Raw genomic sequence first — 18,125 nt, 5'->3', positions numbered from 1 at the left:
AAATCCTGGATGTGTTGGCTAGCTTGCCAGACAGTCTCCTGCCACTGACAAGGAACATGGAGGAGTCAGGCTTCAACTTGGCAAAGGGTATCATGTGGAGCTTGCCTTCTCCACAGCCTCTGCACCATCTCCTCATCATGCTACAGATCCAGAAGTACTGCAACTCATGCCCCCATACCTGTTGCAGCCTTTGTTGAGCAGGTCACCAAATCCTCTGCCCTCCCTGTGAGGATGCAGCAACACTCCCTACCATACTCAAGAACTCACAACAACTCCTCAAAAACATTCAAGTAGTTCCAGAGACTTTGCAAATGCAAAAGTCATTTTAAATTACCTTACCTGCAAGTTGGATGCCTGGCCCTTCAAATAACGGTAGTGCTGGTTCCCTCTTGCAGCTGTGTTCTTTGGTGATTAGCAAGCAAATATGTCAAATGGACTTGCATGGTACAAGTTCGCAATAAGAGCATCAAACAGCACTATTTCAGAGGCTTACGATGCACACAGAGCTACCTTCCCAGCATGGGGTGCAATGCCAGAAGCAGTTGGAAGCGCAACACAACCCACTCGGAGGGCCTTCAGCTTCCATTTCCAGCAGCGTTATGGATGCAAATTTCACATTCTACATGTTTGCACGCACATAAATATGTAAACTAAGTAACTGCTGTCAAAAATGCAGTGCAATACCCTAAATAATATTTTCTTTCATTTCACAAGATATATGCTGGATAAGCTTATGCCCTGTGACATGTAGTTAAATAAAATACAGTTTAACTTACATAGTACAATACAACTTCATTTTAAAATGTATGATCATAAGAGCTTCCCATCTATACTGTGCCTTCCATTCAAGCATGATAACTAACATGAAAAATGTAACATACTCAATAAGCTGTACTCAGCAACCTCTAACTGTGCATATTGTACGAAAAAAACACAGGTGTGAGCATGTCTCAAGATGTAATACACCTTTGGATTTGGATGATGTTCATAAACTATTTGAACTTGGTTCTCAATGGAGCTTAAAATTGGGCAAGTGGTAAAATGAGGGTCCAACCTGAATCTGCCTTCTCCTAATTGGGTGGGTTATGTTAAAATCAGGGCTTTTATGTCTGCTAAATACCTCAAATGCTAGTTTGAGTTATGTTTGTGATATCCAGGAATGATATTAGAACTGAGTTTTTAAATTCCTATAAATCTTTATGGAAACATTGCATGTTTCAATTTCAGCTGATTAATACGTTAAGTATTCCTTTGATATTGCAGCTTGAGATATAGGTAACAAAAAGTTTTGTCAGACTTTATTGCATTCATAGGATGGTTATTTATGAAGAGCTAATTTGCCAGTTATTTTGTTATTGCCAAAACATGAAAAATATATAATGTATCATACCTGAGTGTCAATCTTTTAAGGAGAAAAAGAGCTCAAGTAAATAATGTTGAATTTAAACAACAATGATGCTTTCATAACGATATACATTTGTCAGCACAAATGTTTACCAACAACAGAATACAAATTTAATAGGGTTACATAGATGATGATGCATCCTTAAACCTCCCAGCAAACTTACAAGGGTGACAATGCCCCTTTAATTAGGATACTGAGCGAACACTTGGAAATGTGCCACATAGAAAAGGCCCACATAATAGTCTGTGGGAGATAAATTGGATAGCTTCCGAAAATGGGATTCGCAATGTGCAATTAACCTGTGCCAATTGATTGCAATACAAGCGGAACGCCAACTTCATGTTGCCTGCTAATTTAAATGACCTTTGAGTCCAGCCAGAGCTAACCATGCTGTTCATCGACTAGAGACATAGCAGCAGGAGGTTAATAGCATGAGTGACGAGCACTACTTAAAGCTAACCTGCAATGCTTAAAGCTTGCCTGCACTTCTTAAAAGAGAGGTGCAATCTGCCTGGAGCAGGTGCTGGGAGTTATATAGTTCACATGGGAAAGAGTGGAGAATAGCACAACAAGGGAGAGAATGGGCTTCAGGGCTTTCTGACAGGAAGGGAGCAGAGATGTCCTTGCCCTCAGGGGATCAGGAAGCCCTCCAGACCAACCAACCAGCTAAAAGACAATAGGAGCAGATTGCTATGGATGTCAATGCCAGGAGTCAAGCCCTGAGAACCTGGATGCAGTCTTGCAAGAAGTTCAATGGCCTTACACAAGTGATTAAAGCTAATGAATATGTCTTGAAATGCCATATCTTACCAACCGAATCAGTAGTCTCAGTCACTATGCAAATCACCTCATCACTATCACTCACCTACCAACAATCTCTGTCAGTCAAGCTTCCCACCTAACTTTCGTATGCTTCACCTCACCCTCACACACTTAACACTGCTGCAAGCCTCACACCCAGACTCACAGCTTGTGCACACTGTCAGCTATTTGGCTGTGACAGACACATCATCCAAAAAGATTGCTCAACCCTCACTGACACTTCCTTCTTTCTTGAAGGTCAAGGTGGCACACAACCGGAAGCATCAGCACCTACCCTGTGGATTCAGGTATGGCTGCATGCACTGACCCCAATGGACAAGATGGTGCAGGACATTATTGGGACAGCCATTGCTGAGGCTGTAGCCAGCAGTTGGGGTGAAATCATTGAAGATGACAGTATCCTCATACCTCATCCACTTCCTCACATCCCACTCCCCCCTCATCACACACATTCTTCGGGTTTATAAGCTGCAAATGGTGTGAGCATGCATCCCTTACTTTCCCCTTCCCCTCATCACAACTATACTCATGCTTTTTTTCCTGTCAGATATCCAGGAAGTGCAACTTGATCAAGCAGTGGAGGAACATCAAGGAGAGTGTGATGATAAAGACACAGCACCATCACTTGATTTCACAATCTCAGCCACCAGTGCAGATGTAGCACTGTGCTTATCTTGGAGGATAGATTAGAGGTAGAATCTGCATATGATGAGAAGCATTGGAAAACCTACAAGAGAACCTGTAGTCAATGTCAAGGAGCATGGAGAAGTCCAGAACTAATTTCGTATAGGGCTTTGAAAAACTTGGACCCTGTCATTTACAGTATGGAAATGATTGCTAACTCCTTTAGCACACTTGTGAACCCAACCATGATGTCACCTATGTTGGCCAATGTCACAGCTTATTTTGCAGCACAAGCAGAAGCCACTCAATATCTGAATGCCGCAGTAGAGGCTCAGAGTGCTCTCATGCCAGCTTGGACTGCTCCCAGCATGGTTGTGGATTAGTCTTCAGAGACTTCACAGCAGTCCTGCAATCTGTCATCCAACAGATTACTAGGATTGTTGGGAGATTGTCAGTGCCTCCATGGAGCCTGAACCTGCTTTCCTCTCTCAAGATGACAATGCTCATCCTCTCGCCCTGCCATTCCATAGTGCACTTGCTGTTGCCTGAAGGCCAGCCGGCCGAGACTGCTGTTGCCTGACAGCCGGCCAGCCCAGACTGCTCTGAAGCTGTTCTGAAGAAGGGTCGTACGGGCTCGAAACGTTAACTTTGTTTTCCTATCTCCACAAATGCTGTCAGACCTGCTGAGTTTTTCTAGCATTTTCTGTTTTTGGCCCAGACTGTTATTGCCTGACAGCCGGCGCCCAGATTGCTGCCGCCCATGCCAAGATGTCAAAAAACAGACTTTATAGGCCCAGAACTGTTCAAGGGTGTCCTGCAAGGCCATCTATAGTGTCCTCCAGTGAAAGAAGCAGCCTTCCACCAGAAATGTTGCAGCCACTGGGGTAGCAATACATTGAAGACAGGCACTAAGGAAATGCACAGCGGTGATTAGTCGACTTTTGGATGCAATAAAATATAATTTCATTTATAAATTTGGTTTGGAATATTTTTTGGCGGGGGGCTTTGCTTTTTGCATTGTAGCCAAGTGGCCACTATGATAGTCTATGACAGAGGGAAGGTAAGATGTGGGACTGTTTTTTTTAAGTTTGCAACAATTTTATTTTGAATGACATGGAATACATTTTAATGAACTTTTAAACTAGAGGCAAGACGACTACCAACAACAATGAAGCTAAGTACAACTGCAGTTTAAAAATTGCCCCTCTCAGACGCAGTACCAAATGCAAAGTTGATTCTTTCTGGATGTTGTAGTTAGATAGCGTGTGACCATCTTCCAGTTGTTTGCCTGCAAAGATCAAATGCTGCTGGTCAGGTGGGATTCCTTCTTTATCCTGAATTTTGGCTTTGACATTTTCAATGGTGTCACTGGGTTCCACTTCAAGGATGATGGTGTTGCCAGTCAGGGTTTTCATAAAGATCTTCATGCCCCCTCTCAGATGAAGCACCAAATGCAAAGTGTTTTGGTCTTGCCTGTCAGGGTTTTAACAAAGATCTGCATGTTCACATTCAGTGTCTCTCATCCACCGCTGTGTGTGTCTCCCTCACAATCAGGCTGCACCTCTCTCTCTGTCTCTCTCTCTGCTCCGGGAATCATGGGACTGTTGGTGAATTGGGAATGAGATTGCAGTTACTCGTACCAAAATCAGATGAGTTCTTCAGGGACAGTCTAGGCAGGAAGGGACTGTCTAGGTTTTCTCCTTTATTTTTCCTCTGCCTCCTATACATGTACCTGTTCCTCAGCAAGGTCACTGTGTAGCTGGAGCAAGGGCTGTCTGCTCATGATGGCGAGGTTGTGCAGCTTGTAACAGACTATGAATGTTAATACCTGCTCTGCTGAGTGTGCTCCAGACAACAGAAGCATTGCTTCAGCTCTCTTAGGCAGTCCCCAGTATCAAGGATTGTTTCTGCTCCATCACATTTCATTTGGCAGCTTGATTTCATTGCATGCATACTGCGCATGTGTGCATGGGCTCTGCACCAAAGTCATCAGCCATATTGTCAGCAGATAGTCCTTGTCGCCAGTAGTCACTCTTTGCTTTGCTGGGATGGCTCAAATACAGCTGGCACATTGGACTGCCACAGTGAAGGCAGTAAAGATGAAGGTAGGACAATCAAGTCCAGAGAACTCTGGATGTCAAGGAATGTAAAGGATTGGGTAAGGAAAAAAGGGAAACTTATGATAGATACCAAGGGCTCAAAACAGCAGAAGCCCTAGAGGAGTATAGAAAGTGCAGGGACTTACTTAAAAAAGAAATTAGGAGAGCAAACAGGGGGCATGAAGAGGGACAAGGTTTTAGCGGTTTTAGCGGGCTTAAAAGTGGATAAATCCCCAGGCCCAGATGAGATGTATCCCAGGTTGCTGTGGGAGTCAAGGGAGGAGTTTGCAGGGGCCCTGACATTAATTTTCAAATCCTCTCTGGCCACAGGAGAGATGCCAGAGGGCTAGAGGACAGCTAATGTAGTATCATTATTCAAGAAGGGTGGTAGGGATAAACCAGGGACTATAGGCCAATGAGTCTAACATCAGTGGTAGGGAAACCTTTGGAAAAAAATTCTGAGGGACAGAATTAATCTCCACTTGAGGAGGCAAGGATTAATCAAGGGTAGTCAACATGGCTTTGTCAGCGGGAGATGATGTCTAAAAAATTTGATTGAATTTTTCGAGGAGGTGATTAGGTGTTTAGATGAGGGTAGTGCAGTTGATGTAGTCTACATGGACTTCAGTAAGGCTTTTGACAAGGTCTTGCATGGGAGATTGGTCAAGAAGGTAACAGTCTATGGGATCCAGGGCAATTTGGAAAATTGGATACAAAATTGGCTTAGTGGCAGGAGGCAGAGGGTAATGGTTGAAGGCTGTTTTTGTGATTGGAAGCCTGTGTCCAGTGGCGTACAGCAAGGTTCAGTGCCAGGTCCCTTGCTGTTTTTAGTGTACATTAATGATCCAGACATGAATGTAGGAGGTATGATCACTGAGTTTGCAGGTGACACAAAAATTGATGATGTGGTAAATAGTGAGGAGGAAAGCCTTAGATTACAGGATTATATAGACAGGCTGGTCAAATGGGCAGAACAGTGGAAAATGGAATTTAATCCTGAAAATTGTGAAGTGATGCATTTTTAGAGGACTAACAAGGCAAGGGAATACACAATGAATGATAGGACCCTAGGAAATACAGAGGATCAGAGGGTCCTTGTTGAACATGTCCATAGATTCTTGAAGGCAGCAGGATAGATAGATAAGGTGGTTAAGAAGGCATATGGGATACTTGCCTTTGTTAGTCAAGGCATTGAATACAAGAGCAGGGAGGTTATGATGGAGCTGTATAAAATGTTAGGCCACATCTGGAGTACTGTGTGTAGTTCTGGTCACCACATTATAGGAAGGATGTAATTGCACTAGAGAGGGTGTAGAGGGGATTCACCAGGATGTTCCCTGGGCTGGAGTGCTTCAGCTATGAAAAGAGATTGGATAGGCTGGGGTTGTTTTCCTTGGAGCAGAGAAGGCTGAGGGGGGACCTGATTGAGGTGTACAAAATAATGAGGGGCATAGATAGGGGAGATAGGAAGAAACTTTTCTCCTTTAGTGGACAGGTCAATAACCAGGGGGCATTGATTTAAGGTAAGGGACAAGAGGTTTAGAGGGGATTTGAGGGAAAAAAAATTCACCCAGAGGGTGTTGGGTATCTTGAACTCACTGCCTGAAAGAGTGGTAGAGGTGGGAACCCTCACAGCATTTAAGAATTATTTAGATGAACGTTTGAAATGCTATAGCATGCAAGACTACGGGCCAAGTGCTGGAAAATGGGATTAGAGTAGATAGGGACTTGATGACTAGCGTGGACACAATGGGATGAAGGGCCTCTTTCGGTGCTGTAACCGGTGCTATGACAATATGGAGGCATCATGTCAGGATATCGGACATTGACCTGCATGATTTGTTGCTTATGGTCACACATCAGGTGGGCGTTGAGGGAGCGGAATTACTTTTGGTTCTAGCATGGTGCAGAGTTGACATGTGGTGCCCACAATGTGATGCGAATGCAGTCAATGGTACCCTGCTCCATGGTGAAGCCTGCAATCCTGTCAAAGTTCTGTACTCACTCCACCTGCTGTCCTCTGGTAAGAGAGAATGAAATATATTTCACTGTCTTGAAATGCAGGGCTCCAGTTACCTCCCTTTTGAAACAGTGAATGGCAAACTGCAAGGTGTTGCAAATATCTCCAGCTCCAGCTTTGAAGGAGCCATCAGCATACACGTTCATTTCTATGGTCACCTTCACAGCCATTGACACTGCAGTCTTATCCTGCTCCAAAGTTGCAGCTGTGGCTATTTCAGATTATAGATTTCAGTCAGGCTGTCCTTACATGAAGTGCATACATCTTGCCCATTCTTCTATGCAGAGATCCAGGTGGGACACTTTCTCTCAGAACACCCAGGCGAATATGGCCTTCTACTGAGAGCCCTTCTCCCTTTCCTCATTCTCCTTTTCCCAGCAGTGAATCATGTTCTGTGTGGGCTCTGTTTATTCTCCAAGTCTTGCTGTATTACAAAGGGAATGCCTAATAATGCACTCATGTCTGGGAGCAGCTGGTTTGGGCAGAAGCCTTGAAGTTAGCAACAGCTCCTATAGTACCTACCGCACTACTTCCTGTGGACTTCTGCAACTTGAAACAACTATAGAAAGCACCAAACACACGTGGAATCATAGCTACAGCCAAAAGAAATCAATCAACAACTAACCTGTAAGTAGTTGATGGTCCCTTTGAGTACCACTGGCAAGGAAGTCTTTCCTGCGGCTGAATCCATGTTAAACTGCGCAAGATTAAGCAAGAACATTGGCTGTACTGTTGTGCTCAAAAATGGTAACTCTGGCAGCAGATCAGAGTTCACACTGATTGATGGCATGATCTGCCTGCTCTGCATACTTCCAGTGGAGGCTCTATGTGTGCATGCCCAATGCCATCACCAAGGTGACATCTGGAGTAATTTGCCACACAGATGTATACACACGCCACAGAGGCACTATGGAGCTCTTGGAACACTCGTAGCGCCCAAACAATGTGTGCTAACATGCCCAATATCTTACTATGTATACTTGAAATATATTGTTAATCAAATAAATAAATTGGATTTTCTTATATGCTACTTTTCTTTTGATTACAATTTTTAAGCAACAACCTTTTCTTTAAACCTGTAAGCATACAAGAGTTGCAAATTCTACTCCAGGAGATGTGTAGAAAAATGTGAAGAAACAGATCTGTCTCACTGATGCTGCTCTGCATATTTGGTTAAGTTTGTCTGAAAGCAGAAACAAGTAACTTGGACTTCCTCTGTTCCCCAGGCCCTGCCATCGGTAGGTAACTGGAAATGGATTTTCAATGAGGTATCAATACCAAATTAAGATGCAAAATGGACCCATATCAGATGGTTGTGTTTTTACAAAAGTAACAATGTTACATTTGTTTAGTATGTTAAGTAGAATATGAGTGTTATAACTTGTGATACATTCATTACATTTTGTAATAAAATGTTTGTGTATGCAGCTGTTACGCAAAGAAGATAATCTCGAGAAAGTGAAAAAAGAGCTCGATGCTGTAACAGAAGAATCAATCCAACGTTCAGTGCAGCTCTCCAACAGTACTGTGGAGAAGCAGAAGCTAGAAGCAGACCTGATTCTCTTTAGTGAGAAACACAAAGCAGCACAGCTAGAGGTAATTTTAATTCATAATCATAAAATCCACAATTGACATTTGTAGAGAGTTTGGGGGAGGCCGTAAACAGCCAAAGAACCCAGCAAGGCCAGCAATATGGAGGTCCTGCTGAACTTAAAAGACAGGACCTCATTAACATTTTTTAGTTTCTAACTCAAGCTTGGTCAAATGGACAGCCTAGATCAGCAGCAGGAGGCTGTAACCAGGGATAGTGCCCAGCAATTGGAACTGAGAGCGGGAGAGGACGCAGCAATTGGCAGGGAAGAGAGAGAAGCACAGACAGGAAAGGTAGCATAGTGGTTACATTACTTGGCGAGTAATCTTAAGGCCTAGATTAAAGATCCAGAGGCATGGGTTCGAATCACACTTTGGAAGCTGATGAATTTAAGTCCTGTATCCATGGAGAGGATGTCTCCTATCATGGCACTACCGCGATGCTAAATAGAATAAATTCAGAACAGATCCAACAGTTCAAAAACTAGGCAACCATGAGGCACTGTGGGCCATCAGTAACAGCAGAATTGAATTCCACCAAAACCAATATCATGGGCTAGCATATCCCTCCTTGTACAATCACCATCAAGTCAGAGGACCAACGCTGGTTCAATGAGGAGTGTAGGAGACAATACCAGGAGCAGCACCTGAAGACATGCTCCCAAGCTAGTTCCACCCCTAGCCAAACTGGTCCAGAGCAGTTGCAACACTGCCATCAATTTGACACAGTGAAAAATTGCCCAGGTATGTCCTGTCCACAAAAAACAGACAAATCCAATACAGCCAGTTACTGCTCCATTAGTCTACTCTTAATCATGAGCAAAGTAATAGAAGGTGTCATCATAAAGGACAATGTTTATGATTTTGGGGAGTCAATCATCTCAACCCTAAGACATCACTTCAGAAGTTTCTCAGGGTTTTGTTCTGGGATCAACCACCTTCAGCTGCTTCATCGGTGACCTTCAGAAGTGAGAGCGTTTGTTGATGATTGCACAGTGTTCATTTCCATTTGTCACTCCTCAGAAAATGGAGTAGTCCACAACAACATGCAGCAAGATCTGGACAATATTTAGGCTTGGATCGTAACTTACAAGTACCAAGCAATGACCATCTCCAACAAGAGACAATCTATCCGCATCCTCTTGAGATTCAATGGCATTACTATTGCTGAATCCCCCACCATCTACAGCCTAGGAATCATCAATGGCCAGAAACTTAACTGGACCAGTCACGTAAATACTCACAGAGGTTGAATATTCTGTGTGTTAAGTAACCCACCTCTCAACTCCCCAAAGCCTGTCCACCATCTGTAAAGACACAAGTCAGAAGTGTGATGAAATACTCTGCACTTGCCAATTGAGTGCAGCCCAACAACACTTGAGGAGCTCGACAACATCCAGGAGAAACCGACCCACTTGATTGGCAATACCACCTACCACCCTTAACATTCGCGCCATTCATCACAGTCACACCTTGGCTATTGTGTGTACCATTTACAAGATGCACTGCAGCAGCTTGCCAAGATTTCTTCAAAAGCACCTTCAAAACCATGAAGTCCAACACCCAGTAGAACAAGGGCAGCAACGCATAGGAGCACCACCATCTGCAACTACCCCTTCAAGTCACTATCCTGACTCAGAACTTTATGTCACCATTCATTTATCATTGTTTCATGGTTCAAAATCCCGGAACTCCCTTCCAGGGGACTGTGGATGTATCTTCACCACACAGACTAGAGCGGTTCAAGAAGGTGGCTCATCACTTCCTTCTCGTGCAACTAGGGATGGACATTAAATGCTGGCCTTGCCAGTAACACCCAACTCCCATGAATGAATAAAATGAATGAAAGCAGTGGCAAGAAAGAGACCATGATTAGCAAGGGGGAGGGAGAGGCCAGGATTTGAGTTGAGGGAGATGAAAGGCTTCTTTAATGGTCTGGGAGGGAGCATTCATGTTCCTTCTGACCCACAAAGGACTGCTGAGGAAGGCACATCTTGTGCAGCCAGCAGCTACTGTCTCCCATGCCACTGAGTTTACCAGTCCCTAGGAAACCTAGGCAGCAGCAGTGAATTTTAAAACAAGCTCCCAATTGCACTGTGGGAGCTCAATTTAAATATGTCAATTAAGTTTCTTGCCTCTTGACTTCAGGACACTGTAACTTAATTATATCCACCATCATTAAAAAGGTGGTGGGCACATGTGTGACAAGTTCCCTGTAATTAATTCTTACCAAGCCCCCACCCATGATCCTCATTCTCCCTTCATAGGTGGAAGGGGAAAGGGGTTAATATGGAGACCAACGTTTCCAAAAAGTACAAAATTGAGCACCCAATAACACGGACTCAATTAGTGACTGAATTTGCCCTGAAGGGATAATTTTCCAAATCTGCACTGGTGGCAAAAAACTATCAATTCATAGTGGAAAATCATAGACCCATTGTGGATAATATTTTGGGCAGTGTACCAATATATAATAACAATGAGTAAATTTCCTTGACACCACCACATGCTTGGAAAAATTAGGCGAAAGGGTGAAGTGACCTTGCTAGAGAAGTAAGTCTGGGGCCAATACATACTCCCTGTGAGATTTGCTTGCAGCTTGGGATTCCCATGATGTGATTCCTGCTGGGATTATGGAAACTCTTTTGGTAAAAGTTAATAATTAGGGATTAGTTAAAAATTGTAGCGGAATGGTATTAAGATGATGCTGTAAGAATATAGAATACAGCAGCTTTTTTTGGAATTCTCATTCCTAATAAAGCTTTCAGTCTTTTCTAATAGGACGGGTACACATTCTGGAATCTTAGTCACCAGTTTGATGTATGATGTGAAAGCAATTTTCTAGGCCATTATGTGAGCACTTTGTGACGTTTTATCACATTGGAGCATTATAATAAAGAAAGAAAAACTTGCTTTTCATGCACCTTTCACATCTTCAGGATGTACCAAAGCATTTCCTAGCCAATGAATTATTTTGAACTGGAGTTATCATCATAAAGCCAATTTGCGTACAGCAAGGCCTCACAAACAGCAATAAGACAAATTACGAGACAATCTGTTTCAGTGATGATGGTTGAAGATTATTTTTTATATTTATTCCTGGACTTTATTTGATGTTTTAATAGTTGTGCAAATTTGATGTGAATATACTCATCTGTAATTTATTTAAAACATGGATGTGAACATCCTGTAAAAGCTTAGGGTTTGAGCCCCAAGAAATAACTATTTTTAAAATTGGATACAGAAAGTATGCCATGACTAGTCATGTGAAATAAATATTTTCTTAGTGGTTAGAATTTCTTGAGGGATGAAGTCATAAGTGGGTTTTGATAAGTCTCATGTTCTATGGAATGTTCTATTTATAAAACTTAAATTTAGTTTGTTTCCAGAAAAGATAAAAAAGGCTTAATATTTTGTAGCTGTTGTAACCCAAATAAACATTTGCAATGATGTCAGTTTGTTATTGTTGAGTCATACCTAGGGAAGTATGATTTTTATTTCCATTGATATTTCACTGCACAAGTTTTATAAATTTATTACAGGACACTGTTAGAAAGACAGTTAAAGGTAAAAATATTAGCTTTTTAAAATTAGATTTTATCTCATTTTTAAATAGATACCAAGATAAAGCATTTACTAAAACAAAATGAGAGAAATGAATTGTTAAGACATTCATTAGCAGCTTTTTTATCAAGAAGCAGCACATTTTAGATTTATAACTGTAAGATTCTACAAAGAAGCCTAGTTTGCTCAGTTTAATATTGTGACTGCAGAGTTCTAGAACAGAATGTTGCTGGTTATTAAACTTCTCAAAGATTTTTTTTTTTAATTGTCCAAAACATGCTGTGAGCGCTCAGGCTAAAATTTTATAGTGAAACTAAAGTTTATCATTTCATTGAACATCACTGAAATTGTTTGCTATACATCAGGTCAACAGTAGGGGTCAAGCTATTTTGAAACTGAAAGCAGACTTGAAGACTGCAGAGGAAAACTTGAGGGGTGCAAAGGAGGAGGTAAGTGCTGTAAAGAGAATTGCTTTCAGCTTCTACTAGTGTCTTGTTTTGGCATTTATGAAGGACCAATCATTCAGACCCATTTCTAGCTCTTTGCTAATATGTGAGAAAATTTTAGAAAAGCGTTGTCCTCATGAAGCAGACCATGCATCCCACATAGTCAGCAGTTTATCTTGACTGCCTAATATTCAGCCATACCGTAGTATAGCCCAGGGGATGGAACAATGAAAATCCCCTGCTTTGTGAACTAGATACCATAGCCAGAATTTCCCCATTGGCGTGCGGGGCCGCGCGTAAAATGACACGTGGTGACGTCGGGCGAGCATCCCGACATCACCGTGCGCCATCTCAATATTTCATTGGACGGGCATGCGTTGATCTCCGATGCGCACCCACCATTAATTCACGGGCCACTTAAGGCCCTTGAGGTGCCAATCGACAGCGATTTTTTGGCGCCCATGCAATCTTCAGGTCAGCGCACAGGCGCAATGCGCAGGCGAGTAGGACACATTTGTATAAACCTCATCCATGGGCGTGATAAGAGGGCTCAGTGGGGCCGCGAGTGTGCTCTGCCAAATGTTGTTTTTTCAAAGTTACTGATACTTGCCTGTGTGATCTGCAGTAATTAAAAACGCATACCAGCTGCTTGATCTGGACTCACAACCTTCAGGTCAGCACTCTGCAGTGAGGAATTTTTTTTGGACCTACAGGTTTCAAGAAGCCTTCCCTTAGCCTGGGAATGGGAGCTGAACCCTCCACTGGAGGCACCTCCCCTGAGGAGGAAGGGAGGGCTACAAGGGGGAGGAGACCAGGAGTGCACACTCAGCCTCCAGGGGGAGCCACCTTTGGAAGGACAGGCACAAGGGGTGCAGGGCCAAGAGGTAGTCCAAGGGGGAAGGAGCCGCAGAAGACGCCACTAACCTGCTGCCAGGGTATACAGGCGGCGAAGCAGGTACCTCAATATGTCTGAGGTGCAGTGCCGAAGGAGGCTCCATCTCTCAAGGGAGACAGTCAACTATATCTGTCAGATAATTGGACCTGAGATCTCCACGAACTGTGTGGATGTGTGGACCCCATGCCAGTGGCTCTGAAGGTCACAGCTGCCCTCAACTTCTATGCCTCTGGCTCCTTCCAGGGGTCGGTGGATGATCTTTGCGTGTCTCCCAATCAGCTGTCCACACTTGTGTCAAGCAGGTTACAAACGCTATGTTCAGGCATGCATTGACCTTCATCCACTGCCATTGGGACCAGGCAAGCCAGACACAGTGAGCCAGAGGCTTTGCATCGTTTGCTGGCTTCCCCCGCGTCCAGGGTGCTATAGACTGCACACATGTGGCCATCAAGGCACCAGCAGGTGAGCCCATTGCCTTCGTCAACAGGAAGGGCTTCCACTCCATGAACGTGCAGATAGTGTGTGATCATAGGATGCTGATTCTACAAGCCTGTGCAAGGTACCCAGACAGCTCCCACTACGCCTACATCCTCAGACATTTCCAGGTTCCGGGGCTCTTCAGCTCTCCAGCCCGGCTTGATGGATGGCTGCTGGGTGACAAGGGCTATCCCCGCAGAAGGTGGCTCATGACGCCTCTCCGCCATCCAAGAACAGAAGCTGAGCAGTATTACAATAGGAGCCACACCTCCACAAGGGCTGTGCTGGAGAGCGCTATTGGTCTTCTCAAGATGCGCTTCCGATGCCTGGACCGCTCAGGGGGCGCACTCCACCACCCCCCAGATTGTGTGTCAGTGATAGTGGTTACATGCTGTGCTCTCCACAATCTCGTGCTCGAAAGGGGGGATGCAGTGGACGATGAAGACATAGGCGCAGTGACTGCGGCTGCACACGATGAGTCCAGCAGTGATTCTGAGGATGAGCATGTACAGGGAAATGCTGAGGGGGTAGACGCTGACCTGGGCATACTCCAAGGAGGCAGGGACACCCGGGAGGGTTTAATTCAATGAACCTTCAGCTAGCACACCACAGATGGACCTACAGGACAAGCGTGTGCTGCAGGCTCCATTTTCGATACCTAAGTGCAAAATCTGCCTGGTTAGGAATGTTAACTAAGGGCCTTGTTAATAAAGCTGAATGACCCACGAAACACTCATAACATTTTTGGAAACCATCCACCTGCAGAAGAAAAGAGGCAACCTCAGCCATGGTAACATGTCTGAATTTAATATTACAACCAAAGGAACTTAAGAAAACAAAATGACAAAAATGTTAAAAATCACACGATAAAGACTTCATTGCGGGCCAACACAAAAGCACCAGTGATAAACCCGTGGTGTGCCTAAGATGCCTTATGTTTATGTTTTAGGGTGCTACCTCTTGGTGCTGCCCCCTCGTTAGGACTGGCATCTGAAACAGCCTGCTCACTGCTGTCCTGTTGGCCTCGATGACCCTGGTGGTCGTCCTCTGGCCCGCGGAGCCTGTGCTGGCCCTGCCTGGGAGGGAGCTGCCAGTTCCACAGCTGGCATCTCCCCAGTCGTCACAGCCTCACCAGACGCAACGGTCACTGGGAGAGGGGCAGAGGAGCTGCCGCCCTCACCCAGAGCACCCTAAGAGGAGCCCGCAGAGACTCCAGGCAGCTGCTGCGCCGATGTGAGGTCGCTTCAAAGCTCCCTGCTCACCATGGATGGATGGGCACCGAGCTGGGAAACTTGGTGTCCAGACCATCTCCCACGTTGGCAATGACCAGCTGAGGTCAATGCCGATGTGAGGGCTTGCTGGTCCGAGCACATTCCCAGGAAGCCCTGATTGGTCTCCTGGAGGAGCCTCTCCATGAGAGTCGCCACTCGCTCCATGAAGGATACATGGCGCTTGGCCATGAGGCTCATTGTTTCGGCAATAGTCCGCGTAGACTCCTCCGCCACAGATACCAAGCCAAGCATAGCCTCGTGTATCTCCACCAGATGCTCCCGCACACCCAGCCACATTTCCTGCTTTTGCTGCGTCACGGACGACTGCAGAGGCACATCATCAGGCACCAACTGAGCATGTGCCTGGTCCCCTGCAGTCCTCCGACTGCTGGCGCCATGGGCACTCTCTGTCTCTGTCAGCTCCTCCAGCGACTGTGAAGTGCCCTCACCACTGTGCCCCAGGACAGTAGCCGATGTTCTAATTCCCACCAAGGTGCTAGTATCTGCGCTGATGCCTGCCTGGTAGAGATGGTGTGATGGTGGTGAGACTTTGGGGCCCTCAGGTGTGAGAAGGAGCCCCTGCTGCTCTTCCTTCTGGCCCTGCTCCACTGATGCTGAAAGGACATTGGATCAGTTAACATAGAGACATTGTCAATGTGCATCCCTGTCCCCCGGATCATTATGCGCTCATCCTTCCATAAGCAATGATCAAGCCATGTTGCAAACTTCAATCACTGAACATTCAGCACTGCCATGGCTGTTGGGAGAACATTGGTGACCTCACTGCTGAGCAGATATGCCTGCCTGTGGCACCCCAGCCTCACCGACACTGGTGGACCTGGGCGCATGGAGCCTCTCCAAATCTAGGGCCTCCTGCTCAAAGCGGCTGTGAATCGCCAACTGTGCCGGCTCTCCGCCAGTCCTCACCCGCTCGGTGGCATTATGTGCACTCTTCTCCTGAACAGGAGAGAAGAGCATTGATTAGTGCTAGTTGTACCTGGACTCTCTTCGCGGACGGCCCACCCCAACCAGACTGGAACACTGCAGGGCTCCAGTGCCTCCTCACCCCGCTGCTGCCGAACACACACAAAGATGATAGGCCTGTTTCCCAACACCCACCCCCACCCTCACCACCCCCTTGGCCGAATGCTGCCTACATCTCCTTAGGCACCACACAGTCTAACCTTCCACAGCAAGGAGGCACAGGCACGTGGAGCGCAGAGGGCAGCAGATTGATCGTTGCCACGCCACCTTGAAGCTCCCCTCCCAGCATATCATCACCCTGACATTGTCATGTCCTGGAGTTCCAGCACTGCGCCTAGGTGCAGCTCCTCCAGGTTGTCCCCAAAACAGTAGTGTGGGTCTCAGTGTACCACGTGCTGCGGTGGGCAGAACCCATCTCTTCACCACCGTCTCAGGGGGACCTAGGTATGGGCAATATCTTCTGGCCCACCCAGCGAAGGACACATGCCGTCAATGATTCAATGCAGTCACTACACTCAGACTTGGAGGGGGGGGTGGCACCAGGGGGGAAGCCTACCTACTGGGTTAAGTGACCAATGCCAACATGGTACTCGCCCTTCCTGAGCACAACAAGTCATTGAAGCGCTTGCAACACTGGATCCAGGTGCGCCGCACCACGTCGTGGGAGCTCACCACCTCCGCCACCTCCTCCCAGCACGTTTGGTCATGTGGGGGGCCTCCTCCTCCCATCCTGGGGTATGAGTACCTCCCACCGTGCTGCCACCTCCTTGAGAAGGGCAGCAAGGCAATCTTCAGGCACAGTGCCCCCCTGTCCTGCCCTCCTGCCTGGCCTGCTCACCAGCAGTGCTCTGGGAAGCCCTTCCACTGGCCATGATTCGCAGCCTTTGAAAGACTGCTGCTACTTTTTAAAACAGGCTACCGGGTCACCATTGAACCCAGCGATCATTGCAGTCCTGCCACTGCCTGCCCACTCTCGCTGTCCTCGGGAGCCGAGATTCACGCTGGGTGGGCCTTAATTGGCCCGCCCGCGTAAAATGGTGGCGCGGACCTGATCGCGGGCGTCGATCGGGTCCGCTCCCGCTCCCACTCCACCTGCCCAACAGGCAGAAAATTTGGCACATGGTCCCAGGTCCATTTCTTCTATCATCCAAAAGGCACGCTTAAGAATATTCCCCTGCGATGAGGCCAATTAAAAACCAATAGATTGATTCATTCTATATTTATATTTTAATGCATAAACAGAGTAATGTTTACTATTTCGATCTATTTGATAATATTCCTCATAGCTATGCCTGTTACCTGGTTAAATATATTCTTGTGATCAGTGTGACTTTTGTGACCCCTCTTTTTATTTGACCACTGACTTGAGTAGGGGCTTTCCCTCTTTTTGTGTAAATTCTTTACAAGACGTCTGTCAAATTCTGCATAAAGCAAATGACTTTACTGCTGACCCTACCTCGACTCTGCATGTGGAAAGGGATTGGCCATTTGAGCTGCCAATTAAAATCTGCTACCTGTCCCGCTCTGGGATCCTGACAGATCGTGTGAATATATGAAATTAATAGTGGGAAGATTAGTTGGTGCGTCAAGTCTGTCCCTTTCTGTCAAGATGAAGCTTAAACATGCCATGACTCCCATTCCTCCTCCCCTAACGCTTTCCGCTACCCAACCCCGCCCCTTCCCCACAAGCCAGCCACACAATGTCATGGCAGAGGCAATGAACTGGAAAAAAAATTAGGCTAATAGAAACTCTGAAAATTTCTTCTCCGAGCCCTGAAAGTGATCAAACAAGTTCCAGGAATTGATAGTACCTGGGAGAAGTACCTGGGAGACAAATGCCCCCAGTAGCCCATCTGCCTTTGTATGCAGTGATGTCAACCTCTGTTATAAACTCATCTAGCTCCCACTTGAACTTTTGTGGTGAATCT

The 18,125-nt window shown here is 45.7% G+C and overlaps 2 protein-coding genes across 2 annotated transcripts in view; one reads left to right on the top strand and one right to left on the bottom strand.

The window, feature by feature from the left end:
• Positions 1 to 18,125, top strand: part of pmfbp1 (polyamine modulated factor 1 binding protein 1) — a 967,668-nt gene that overhangs the window by 651,145 nt on the left and 298,398 nt on the right. Inside the window, exons 23-24 of the mRNA XM_078544531.1 lie at positions 8,399 to 8,566; positions 12,490 to 12,573. Coding sequence (XP_078400657.1) covers positions 8,399 to 8,566; positions 12,490 to 12,573 — 252 coding nt within the window. The remainder of the gene's footprint in view (positions 1 to 8,398; positions 8,567 to 12,489; positions 12,574 to 18,125) is intronic.
• LOC144681429 (ubiquitin-like) lies at positions 3,988 to 4,305 on the bottom strand. Its single transcript, XM_078543020.1, has one exon. It carries the CDS (start codon positions 4,276 to 4,278, stop codon positions 3,988 to 3,990), a length of 291 nt encoding a protein of 96 aa, XP_078399146.1. The 5' UTR covers positions 4,279 to 4,305.

The sequence above is a fragment of the Cetorhinus maximus genome, chromosome 6 (genome assembly GCF_964194155.1).
Source record: "Cetorhinus maximus chromosome 6, sCetMax3.hap1.1, whole genome shotgun sequence".
Taxonomy (NCBI): Eukaryota; Metazoa; Chordata; class Chondrichthyes; order Lamniformes; family Cetorhinidae; genus Cetorhinus; species Cetorhinus maximus.
Note: the sequence above shows the minus strand (reverse complement) of the source record. Positions and strands in the feature narration are given on the sequence as shown.